The sequence below is a fragment of the Hemitrygon akajei genome, chromosome 16 (genome assembly GCF_048418815.1).
Source record: "Hemitrygon akajei chromosome 16, sHemAka1.3, whole genome shotgun sequence".
Taxonomy (NCBI): Eukaryota; Metazoa; Chordata; class Chondrichthyes; order Myliobatiformes; family Dasyatidae; genus Hemitrygon; species Hemitrygon akajei.
The window spans coordinates 33,642,507-33,655,847 of NC_133139.1; the positions used below are offsets into that span (position 1 = coordinate 33,642,507).

Below are 13,341 nucleotides of genomic sequence, written 5' to 3' on the forward strand. Positions count from 1 at the left end.
TGGTGAACATTCCAGCCAATTGACCAGTACAGGTTTTTAGCTCTAGGCCAGATGCTTTCTGTTAGGTTCCAGATTTTCAGAATCTAGTGATTCTTGAAAAACCACTACTAATGTCTCCACAATCACTTCAGGTACCCCTTTCAGCACCCTGTGATGTAATCCATGTGGTCCAGGTCACTTGTATACTTTCAGATCTTTCAGCTTCCAAGCACCTTCTGCTTAGTAATTGTCTCATGTGAACTAGAGGGTATGGCTTCAGAATGAAGTGAAGTTTATTTAGTAAGGGAATAGAGTGTTAGGGAAATACTGTTGGAAAGTGGTAAGTTTGATCAATCATGATTGAATTGAATAGTAGAGCAGGCCTAGCAACTATCTGACCTTACCCTGTTCCTATTTCTTATAACCTTACACTCTACATGTTATTTGTTGTCTGGAATTTATCTGTATTATTAAATTCTAGACTTGTGTTCTCATTTTCCAAATATGTAGCCTCTTGGTTTGATGTTACTAAAACTTTTGATATAATTTTTCTGATTTCAGAGCTCTGATCACTTGCATTAATAATAAATAATAGTAATTTAAGCACCAGATTCTGCATACTATTTGTAACCTTCCACCACTAGATACTTTTAGACCGTGTTTTTTTTCTTGAGTCTACATAACTAAGCAGTTTATTTGGACTCTTGATAAATCATAGTTCTAAAACCACACTCGAGAATTTATGTTATCAAAGATCTATGTATATTTCATTGAATCAATCTTATCTATGCTATTTAAATTGTTTCTAATAATTCATCCTGTAACAGCAAAACAGATTATATGCTTGTCACATCATGGGTTTTTGTACATTTTAATGACTAAATGTTGATTTTTTTAAAAAAAAAAAGGCATTGGCTGTTACAGCTTTGCTTCTCATACAATTGGAATTAATCCCCTTTCTTGAATTATGGAACATTGATAACTAGTATGGTTACTACTTACAATTCCAAATTCTTCTTTGGTATTGTGATGACCATTAATAAGGATGTAAGATTGGCCTAATGATTATATTTTCATTTATTTATTTTATATGACTGAAATACTAGAATTGAATCATTAAGTTTTGTGTTGTCTCCTGCATTTTGAAATGGCATGTTATGCAAGTATTTTGTTTTTCTTTAAATAGGTGTCCTGTTTGGTCAAGGACCTGGAGTATCTGGTGCATCCAGCACTAAAGGAAGTAACACCAAAAACAGCAATTCCCAAAGCATACCTGGTTTCCCTGTAACTCGTACACCTACATCCTCATCTTCACATACTTCAAAAAACTCTTCACCATGAAGCTGCATTTCTAACAATGCCAACATGAGCACAGTGCATCACCGCCAAACACTTTTAAAAATTTCTCAGGCTTTCACCTCTCAAGGAAAATGAACTTTTATTCATCAGAGGTTTCATTAGAGTGGCTAAAACAAAGGGCCCACTGTTAACTATGTTCAGCTCTGCGTAAAACCTTTCCTGGGTTACCTCATGAATCCCGGAGCAGCTATGTACTTCTAATACCTCAAGCATCAACCTAATCAAGAAGGCTGATTTATCATTGGTTACATTTTTTTTTCCCTTTCAGCCATGCTCAGCTTTTAAAGAAAATATATGGATTTCCATGATGTGGTATTTTAATTGAGAATTATAAGTGAATATTAATATTTTTGAAGGAAAATCATATTTCGGCTACATTTATGATATTGCTTTGTACTTCAGTATATTCATTTACTGCTGAACAGATAAAGGATAAGCTATTTCAATGTTTATCCACTTGTGTAAATCATTCTTGTACGTGTAGCAATATACAGACTTTTACAATGGTTCTACATATTTATTATATACATTACTTAATATATGTTTGAGTTTCGCAACACAGGACCCTGTGGAGTTATCTTTAGATCATAAAGCAGCATTCCATTCTGTTCAAAGTCTAGGGGGGTGGAAACTGACAAATGTTAGCAGTGGTATTCATTAAGGTCCCTTTAATTCTGCTGGTAATATTTGCATAGGTCTCCAAGTGCTTACATTTCTCATTTCAATGCTTCATTTTGAGTAATAGTCCAGCAATGCAGAGACTGCAATTTGTTTAGTTACTTGTTAAGAGCTGATGTGCTACTCATTAAATTTCCTTGAAATGACAACTACATTCCCATTTTGACATCATAGCTGGCTTACCAATTATTCTGGAAGTTTTCTTAAAATTCCATTCTTATGCAGCTAACCCAAATTTCTGCTACCAAGTTTCTGTGAGGTCTTGTTTCAATCAAGAGAGAAGCTTTATTTAACCCAGTAAATACATGGCTTTATTTTATAAATGCAATATCATAAGCTATTTTTACACTGCTAAGCACATTACCTACAAGAGCTAATTTATGGCATTGATTTTAACATTGTCTTCTGATAGACCTCAGTGAAAATATTAATTGAGATAAACATGTACAAAGACTTAACAGACATAAAATATTTCTTTCTCTTGAATGAGATTGGATTGGCTTGGCATTGATCTTAAGAGAACTCCACTGCATATACTGTAATATTTAATGTGGCATTTGAAGTCATATATTTATACAGAATCAGCTTTGTTGTGTTCATCTTGTGGAAAGTTTACTATTTTGGAATGTACATCACTTTTAAGGCAGATGTTAGAAAACTCTTCTGCTTGGTAGATAATCACAATTTAAGGATAGATATTTTTGCAGTGATTGTGAAGGCCAGACTTAAGTGTTATATATTCCATAAGAAGATACAATTAGTCAGTTTAGTTTTGTATTTATAGGTTTTTGATCAAATACATTCAAAGCTACTGTTTGCTACATAGCTAGATTTTCATGTTCTAACTATATACATTTACACTACTGTTTATTCACATCATTTGTTAAACATGTTGCACTGACTGCATCATGTCTTGTTGACTTATCAGCATGCTGAAATTAATCTATATCGCACTGATGATTGAAAAGCAAGGGTTGTTAAAGGCTAAATATTTCTGTTACAGTATGAGTATTACTGGATTTTAGTGATTGGAATTGATGGTGGGATGGTCATGATCTGGAACTATTGGAAGCCAATATCAGTTACTTAAATGGATAAGCAAGTGAACAGATGTGACACATTATAAAGCTGTTAATAGCATTGTCTATGGCTTGTCCTACAAAAATGTGCTTTATACTCTCATGATTTTTTGTTTTTTTTTACAGTTTACAGAGCAACTTTCTATTGTTCTGTTCTACCTCTGATTAATAGGTTGGATATAATTTACTTTGAAAATGAAATACAGATAGGGTTATTATTGTTGTCATTGGTAAAGGTTGCATGGCTTTCGAGTACAACATTTAAATTCAGTGGTACCTCACTTAGCCTTCAGGATCCAAACTAGGAATGAAAGTACTGATTGAATCAGTTTGAAAAGAGGGTCATTATATGTTGCACTGTCGTTAGTCAAGCACCAATGACAGGATGTGATCTTGTTGACTGACATGAATGACACGGCTGTGTTCATCAAGTATCAGGACGCTTTTAGTGAGCTTGTAAGTTTTGGCTTGTATTTTGTTTTTTATTACTTGTTGGTAAGTTACTCCCTGAACTATGAGCTCTCTGGTGGATCCATGTTCTGTAGATGGTGCTAAGTACTGTACCAACTTATTGTATTTCACTTTAGTTTCCAGTTGATTGACGACAAGGTTATTTTTAATGTTCCTGGGTAATATAAAAATGCTTAAACAAATTGTGACCAAGTGTAACTAAAAGCAGAGTAATTTTATTTCCCCCCCCCCCCCCCCCATCTCTGTCATTTATTTTCCCTTTTTCAGAAGCCATGTATCCTGCTAAATTGTGATTGGTAATGATCATCATGAGCTATTGTGTATGCGCCAGTACTGGCTGTTTACTGGAATGTAGATGGTATTATTATTAACCCCTAAATAATTTAGTCAGGAGATGCAAACTATTAATATACATGCTAATCAATCCTAATCTGGTATACTAAACCCAGCTGACCCAGTGGGACCCCTTTTATTTCTGCTCTAATTGGTCAGGTTGTGGTAGTATTTCATAGTCTCTTTTAAAGTTGTAAGCTTAAATGCTTCACAAGGCAGAGGTATTTCAGTTTGAACAAAAACCTACATTTACATAGGTTTTCATGTTTTGACACAAAGCACTTCATAATCTGTAATTTATTTTTGAAAATTGTTCACTTAACTGCAATCAAATATAACGGGTAATGTATGAATATTAAAATCCTTCAAATGATAAATGAGATGAATAATCTGCTGACCTCTTTGATAGTAATGAAGTAACAATGATTTCTGAGGCCCTAGGAGAACAGCTTGCTGTTGAAGTAGTGTTATGGGAGGTTTTCATTTCACAGCTAAACATGGTCTCAATTTAATGTTTCACTGATAAGTGGTATCTCCAACAAGGCAGCACTCTCACATTTGTACTGAAATGGCAGTTAATTTGCAAGTACCAAAATGTTGAATCTATTGTCAAAGCATCTCTTTCCAAGTACCATAGTTTTAGCTAGAGAAATGCCAAATATTTATGAATTAAGAACTAAATATTGATCAAAATAATGATGGTTCAGATTAATATTCTTGAGGCAGTAATACAACCTTTTTTTGGCATAAACTTCCAACATTCAGTGTGAACTCATTCAAAGCTGATTGTAGTGTTTAACACTGTTGGATGGAATTACTTGCTATAACATTTTCTCCAGTTAATGCAATCGAATAATGTAGCTGAATTTATTGATAATATTGTTGATTGAGAGATATATATATATATAGAGAGAGAGAGAGATATAGCTTACTAAATTATCTTTTATACTCTGGCACTAAATTTAGATGCAGATAACTACCTCATCATCTTTCCAATAATTTAAAGTACAATAAATTCATTGAATGCATTACCAGTTTGCTGAGAAGAAAGAGCCTGAGGGCAGTTGTTTTGTCACAGTGAAGCTGCTTTTGGATTTTTCGGGATATGAGAAAATAAGTGACTGGAAGGAGTAAAGGACTGCAATGATGGGGCTTTTTCTGTCCTTGGGATCTTGACCTTTTATATTGTAACATGATAACAGTAGGAAATAGTCTATTAAAGTTGCAATTTCCTGTCCCTCTATAATAACACTTTGCTACTCTCTAATTGCTGTGATAAAATGATAATTTATGTTCAGAGATAATGGCACAGGGAAGTTAAATTGGCATTTTTTAAAGAAGTCAATACATTGTCGTAGTTGACCCGGTGACCTCATCCTTTTGGGAGATGAGATGTATCCTCAGTTGTTGCTAGCAAATGTGATACTTCATTTTTTGTATGGTGTCAAGCTGTGCCAGGTTGATTTGATTTTAGTGTGATTTAGTGCATGTACAGCACATCAGAAATAATAAATTATTTATCTGAATTGTATTTTGACTTTTGTTTAGTTGAGATATATATTGTGAGATAGTGACATTTTAGACATGGTTCTGCTATGGGGTTTGATAGGTCTAAATTGTTTTACCATTCTATGGAGTGGAACTTAGCTCTATGCATAATATACTTCCTAGTTGCCATTTTCAAATATTTGCCCCAACATTTCTGATAATTGAATAACTTTTTCTGAAGGTGTATGGTTCTTTCATATTTTTAATAAAATCAATCTGCATTCATCTACATATTTGAGGAAGGATTTGGTTCTGCTGCAAAATAATACATTTGGAAGGGGAAAGGAGGGAACATTGTTATAGCTAGTAAAGTAGCTCAGATTTCATTTTGCAAAAATTGCTAGTGAAAAATGTAAACTTATTTAATGCTTAGAGTTTTACCCCCTTGATATCATAATCTTCCTGCTCTGTAACCAATATAGCCTATATAACTAATACCTAAGCAGAGTGCAAGAGACAAAAGGGACTCAGTGCCTTACACAAAGTATACCTCCATTCTTTCTATTAGGAACATCACCACTTGAATACCAAGTTGCTGAAAACATGACTTTAGATTTTAGAATTGATACTGATGAGATTTGGAGATTGAATTATCCTGAAAAGCATTGTTGTTGTGGCTAATAGTTGTCAGTCTTAATGAGTGCGAAACCAATATTTGCTATCGTGACATGAGCTTTAAACCTCAATATAGATTAAATAGTGAACTGTATTGAGTTGCAAAATCTTTTTTTTTCTGACGCAGTTAAAAACTGTCACAGATGTACAATTTGGATAAAATAATCTTGTTGATAAAATGGAAAAGCTTAGGAGCCAAAGGATCAGTGTGAGGATTTGCTTCTAAAAATCCATATTGCTAGAGAAACAGATTTTAAGTAGGTGAGTGAAATAACCTTATGGTTGCTAATAAAAGGTCTTAACCATATTAATAATGTTTTGACATCAACAGTTTTGACTAGATATCCATAAACCCTTTATGCCTTTGTTATTTTGCTTTATCATTATCCCTTTTTTCCAACTTGCTCAGTATTATGCAATCACAACATGGTTTTTATAATCTATTCACGCACTCAAGGGTGTAATATGGTGTTATAACTATATTTCTGAAACTTTTGGGGACTTTTTATTAAGACATATAAACATTAATGAATATAAATTTTGTGACTTCAGAAATTGAAGGATTGTCCACATCTAAACTCCTAGCTGTTTTAATCACTAAAGTCATTTGAATCAATGAAAATGACAAAAATTTGACTTTCAAGGATCTCTGTGTTTGGATACACAACATAAGTGATTCACACCAGAGAACTATCAGTACTAATATTTCAGAATTTTAGACAAGGCTTTATTGCCCACCATAGATGCTGCCTGACTTGCTGAGTTCCTCCAGCATTTTGTGTGTATATTGCTTAGAAAAAGCTTTGATTTGTTCGCTTGAGGAACTAATTGAGTAATTAAGAGCAGTATTTAGCTATTGCTACTCATAAAGATCTGAATGTCCATGCTATGTGCTAAGTTGATTGATCTCAGTTGGCAAAGTTGGAATGTGTTATTTCATGTGAGCATCTTGAACACCCAAGTTTCTGCTTCTAGATAAGGTCTTTGTACTGCTATTCACATATTCTTGTTTTCAGGATAGGGGTGCTATACTGAAGAGGATTTGGGATAAAAGTAATGTGAGGAAAGGAAAATCATATTGCTAACAACTGCAGTTTTTCTCATTGATTTGCATTCTTGTAGGTAGTTTCTTCCTTTATTTAAAAACAATTACACAGTTGATGTAACGATGTGACTTATGGGAGCTCTTTGCTGCTTATAGAACTATACCCAAATATATTACTAATCTATGAATTAAATTTGTTTGGAAAATGATAAACTTGAAAAAGGCAACAGTAAGTTTTCAAAGCTGGAGTACAACTAATTAGATTTTTTGATAAATATGTTCAGGGTTCGGGTGTTTATTTAGCTTGGACAACGGCTCATAGACCTGGTGATCCCTATCTCTAAGCATTGCTGATAGGAGTGGCTAATTAATTTGTGGTTGTATTTTAAGTGACCTTAAAAATCCAGTGCATTTGGGATTCTGTATTTTAAATATTATTGGTTGCAATGGCAGTAGAAAATGAATTGAAGAGTGAGAGCAGGAGCGATTAATGTATGAGTTTCTTTTACTATAAGCACAGCATATCCCATGGGTGTCCATTATTTTTTAATAACGCAATTTGAAAACAATATTGACATGGCTGTTTTGGAATCCACAGCTATAAACATTATTAGCTTTTGAAGGTTGAAATTCCTTATTGACTTTTCTTTCATTTAGCCTTTGCACTGTAATAGTTGAATTAAGAGTCTTCTGAATGCAGAAGAAAAGCCCTTCTGCATTCTAAACCTGAATGGTGATGGTGGTCTGGATAAATATTTTTGGCTTTTAAAGGAATACTGGTTTGGAAAACTTCTCCATAGATTTGCACTTCTGGTCTTTCGTTGGTATTTAATAGTAGAATTATGCTCTAGCAGTAACATTTATGTACTTCTAATTGGTAATTTAGTCAAGTGTCCCATTATGAGACAAGAGATTCCAATTGGAATACAGCTACTTTAATTTGCCTAGATCAGTAAATTTCGTATCTGCAAATAGCTGTTTGGCAGAATAATTTATAACCTGTATGGCATAATTATGCAACAAACTGAACTCGCATCAGTACTGTAAAATGAAATGTTCACTTTTGGGCTGATCGCAACCTGAATCTCTCATTAAGAATATAGATAGAAAATTAAGTTGCAAAGGGAGCAAAGTTCAAATCTCTTGGCCAGACAACCTTTAATTTGCTGCTGATGTTTTATAAAATGTTGCAATCCTCAGAAAATATATGAATCCTTAAATTTTATTAGGAAATGTTTAGAGTTACAGAACTCTTTAGCATAACATCATCAGTATGTTTAATTTTTTTCAAATAACAATAGCTTGTTTTTATTTGTCCATTATTTAAATAGTTTCATTTTTTTCAGTAATCCTTCACATTTGTGTATGCTGATTTATATACATCCAAATGATTTGCAACACTGGCAAAGAATTGTTAAAATTATTTCTGCATACAATTGGAGGCAGTAAATGGACAGAACTAGAAACATCAGTTCACTTTCATTTACATTACAAATTGGTTGGAGCAGCTGTAATTATAAACCCAGAATTTATTTTAGAAATTTTTTTTGGTTTTAACTCTGGAATAGTTCCTACACAAAAGAACCAAAAATTATTTTCAAAAAAAGCTTGCAAACATTGAAATTAAACCTAAAATACAACAAATAAAATGTTGATCAAAGATATGTTCAGTGTAGTCCTATATCAGAACAAAGTCTGATAAAGGCTGTTTTTTATTGCCAGCATTTTCTGAAAAAATAAATTACCTCCTTTTCTATCTATTTGCATAAGATGTTCAGTAAGGGCAGTACGTAATGAGTTGGCAAGCCGACCTTAAACAACTAGGTTAAAGCTCAACTGTCCATGAAAGTTACTTAAGGCATATATCTCTAGCAGGTCTTTGTAGATTTACTTAATGTATCTTAACAGATTTTGGCAGGTATGCCTCACACAACACTTGAAATGTTTACCTGTACTGTATTAAGCTGTTTTCCATCTTGAAACTGTATGTAAGAGAGTTATGCAGATTATTTTGATTATTGTCTAAGTATAAACCCATTTGCTTGAATATTTTTTCCAGTATGTGATGTAATGCCATTACTACAAGTTGAAGGTTTTTAGATGTTATTATTATTTTAATCATTGAATTTAAATATTCAAAAACTAGTTTTTGCTTTTCATATTTGGTTCATAATCTATTAATTTTATTAAGGATGATAATTGCTGTATACCAAAGACACAAACACACACTTTAAAGAAAGCAAAAGCACTATAGAACGTACAGCTTTGATATTGTCCAATTGTCCTTGCTGTGTACATGCTAATGATTAATGCTATATTGATAGAAAATTGATAGAATTAGAATTAATAATGACTATTAAATATATACTTTTGTGTCAATGTGCTGTTTACAATCTAGTGCTGAATATTAGAAACTGGATTGTGATTCTCAGGGGTTTTTGAAAACATTAACTGCTGTATATCTTCTAGTGATTGTAGAAATCAAGTATTGTGCAAGCTTATCTTACCTCATGTTCTTTTTCCCCATAATTTTGAATCATACTTTGACCTATTTGTGGGAGCCTATTTTAATTTGTGACTAGGCAATGAGAAATTTCTGCCAAATGATGTGAAAAATATGAGCTAAACAAACTACCAGCCTCTAGGTAGTATTAAATGACGAGTAGACATTTCCAGTTGATGAGCTATTGTCACACATGTACAGTTGAATAGCTTATTTCTATTTTTTAAGTGAAAATGTAATGCCACTACATAAACAAAAGAAGGTGCTCTTTATTGTAAGTGTTTCACTTCACATAAAAAATCTAAATGAATATAATTGGGTTATTGGAAAACATATTAGTAAATAGTCTGAATGAAATATTTCAAAATGGATATAGATTTTGAACATGTATTAATGTAATGCAAAAAGGTGTGTCCCTTGCAAATGTAAATTGAAAAAAATATAAAAATGAAATAGAGTAAAAAGAGACATTAATAGAAACATTTTATTCCCTGTGATGAAAGCATGAAGACAGACGTCAAAAATAAGCTTCCACAAACAGTTTCCAGTTTTATTTTGTGCTATGATTATTACCATAGTTTTTATTTTCATTGTTATAAATACTGAATATTATGAATTTGTTTTAAAGTGTCACTTATTCTAACGGGTTAGAACAGGAAAGTAAATTTCCCAACTCAGGAAAATCACTTATGCAATGATTCATCTAAAAAATGTGATTTTTATCTCTTTTCATCCACAGCCTTGTTTTGTGTTCACGTTTCTCAATTGTACTGGTGTTATGTGACTTATACTACTAGTGGTTTACATTTTGTAACTATGACAACTTATATTTAACCCACTGGATATTTAAAAGGAAAAAAATGCAGATGTAAAATTGGCTGAATATTGATAATAAATTTAAAAGTTCTGACTTTTACTGGTTTTCATCTTTTGTGAAAGTGTAGCTTGTTACGATATTGTGCATTTTTTTTAGAGAGGTTGGTAAGCTTAAACACACACACACACTCAGAATTAATTAATAAAATTGTTAGATTGTATGTGCATTTTGCCACAGATTTTCTAATTTTGAAATTTGTAAATTGATTTTGCAAGTGACATAGCCACAGAATTCATAAAATATTGCTGGAATAAACTTTTTTGGGTTTTAGTGTATAGATTTTTCTTTAATGTTCTTATGGAGTCATAGAGTTGTATACAGTAGAGAAGTAGCAGCTACGGACCATGCCTATCTGCACTAATTCCACGCGTGGATTTATTTTTATACTCATGCCTCGCTCTTTCAAGTACCTGTCAAGATATCATTTAAATGTTATTGTTTTTGTCTCCACTATCTCCTTTACAATTCATTTCAGATGCCTACTGTTCTCTGAATGAAAAAAATCCCCTCAGATCTCCTTTAAACATTTTCCCTCTTGCACAAAATCAGTGCCCTCTATTTAAGACTTCCCCACCATGGGGAAAAAGACTGACTATCCATCCTTTCCAGTACTTCTGAGGTTGCTTTTTTTCTCTTAAATGTGGCTTCATGTCTAATATAGTTAACATATCCTTCCTCTTGATTCTTTGATCTCCATCAACAGCCACACCCCTTCTCTAGGCACTTTCCCACACATTGTAGATGTAACACCTGTTCTTTTACATCTCATTTTCCACTGCATAGGCATCCAATATTTGCATTGACATTTGCAAAGATCACTAAGCTTCGATATGTGTACTTAAATCAAGGCAACTGAACTTGCTGTGTTGTTGAGAAGATGTTTTGCCACTCATCCGAGAGACTCAGTTCTGATTCATGGTAGGTAGTTTTCTAGCTTAAGAACTCTGAGTTCTTTAAAAGTACGTTATAGCAATCATGTGAGGGTCGTTAAGAGTCATAGAGGTAATAAGGGGATCATGAATGGAGGTGTGAACTGTTGTTGAGATGCCGGGATAGAGATGTTAGGACTGCATTGTAAGTAGCTGATAGGTGGTGTCGTACCCCACCCCCTCTGTTTGAAACCCCCACTGCCTGTCCAAAATGTGCATATTGTTATCATCAAAGCAGTGTTCCTTGTTCTTTAGTTATAGATATACAACTAAGTCTTGACCTGGGGTGTTAGCCCTCCTATGCTGGCCCATCCATTTGTGAAGTGGTCGATTTGTCTTACCAATATACAAAACTGCAGTTTTCATTGCATTCGATAGCGTATACAATATTGCTCTGTTTATGTTTGGGTGTAGGATCCTTAGAGTGGATGGGTTTCTGTCTAAGACATCAAGAACAATAGACTGTGCAGTACTTATCAAAGAAAATGGACATCTAGGTATTGAAGTTTACAGAAACCATCCCACATAGGTCAGTGTCTAAGTTTGACTCTCATCACCCATTAGAACATAAGTTGAGGGTTTTCAGAACACTACATCACCACGCCAAGAATGTGCCTACCAGCATAACAGCTAAAGACAAGGAGTACAAGTATTTGAGAGAAGACCTGAAAGCTTGTGGCTACCCTGACTGGGTTTTCATGAAGACCACAACAAAAATCAGCTCAACAGATGGAAAAATATAAGTCATCCCATTTGTAGCTGGAGTTTCAGAGAGAAGGATTTTCAACAAACACCGAATCCCTGTGTTTTTCAACCCCACAAACACACTCAGACAGGGACTTGTCTACCCCAAGGATCCTATACAAAAACATAAACGGAGCAATATTATATAGGCTATCCAGTGCAATGAGGACGGCACAGATTTGTATATTGGCGAAACAAAACAACTACTTTACAAACGGCCCAAAATTGGAGGGCTATTTCCTCAGGTCGAAACTCGGCTGTATACACCTAAAGGACAAGAGACACTCTTTTAAAAACAATGTGCACATTTTGGACAGGGAGGACAGGTGGTTTGAAAGAGGTTAAGGAAGCCATCTTTGTCAAACTGGAAAATCCATCCCTGAACAGAGGGGGTGGGGTACGACACGACCTATCAGCTACTTACAATGCAGTCCTAACATCTCTACCCCGGTGTCTCCACAACAGTTTACACCTCCATTCATGCAAAGATAAGACTAATGACCCTCTCATTCCCTCTACAACCCTCAGTTGCTTTGATTTACTACTGCTTGATATATGATGACGTGGGTTACTGAGAGCCTTCACAGACGTGTGTATTTAAACATTTCTTCCAAATCAGTTTTGCTACATTTAATGCTCGCAATGTTGTCTCTTTTACATTGGATAAATCAAATTGTATGATCTTCAGAAAACATCACAATCATTTCACAAGGGTAACCCTGAGTTTCCAGTTACTTGTGCATTTGCATTCACTGTCTGATCTATACATTTCAACAAAGCCCAACTAACAATTCCTTTGGTATCAGAATTAGCACTCTTTACATAGCATATGTGAATATGCTAGGTTTCCAGCAGCTGCAATGCATGCTCTACATCTCAGAACTCTGGCATTGTTTTATTTTTACTGTATTCATTCCTCTCCCTTTATTGACTTCTCCCTCTGGGTCAATATAATTAAACATTTGCCTTCGTTTCTTGGGGAACACTATTAGCATTTGTGTTGTCTGGATTCTCTTGGTGGTCATATCCATTTTGTTCTGTATGTGTGTACCCTTATTTGCAACTTAAATGACACTATTTTCTTCACCTTTTTTCCAGTTCTAATGAAGGACCAATAATCTGAAATATTAAATTTGTTTTGCCCTCTGTGGATGCTATCTGACCCATTTAGTCCCTCTTTT

At 34.0% G+C, this 13,341-nt stretch overlaps 1 protein-coding gene across 2 annotated transcripts in view; it reads left to right on the forward strand.

Annotated features, from left to right (window-relative positions):
• The window catches only part of arid3a (AT-rich interactive domain 3A), an 87,114-nt gene extending 76,583 nt beyond the window's left edge, over window positions 1-10,531 (forward strand). For both annotated transcript variants that reach the window (XM_073068665.1, XM_073068666.1), the window contains exon 7: window positions 1,166-10,531. In XM_073068665.1, the coding sequence (XP_072924766.1) occupies window positions 1,166-1,320 (155 nt within the window). In that variant the 3' untranslated portion in view covers window positions 1,321-10,531. The remainder of the gene's footprint in view (window positions 1-1,165) is intronic.
• The last annotated feature ends 2,810 nt before the right edge of the window (window positions 10,532-13,341 follow it).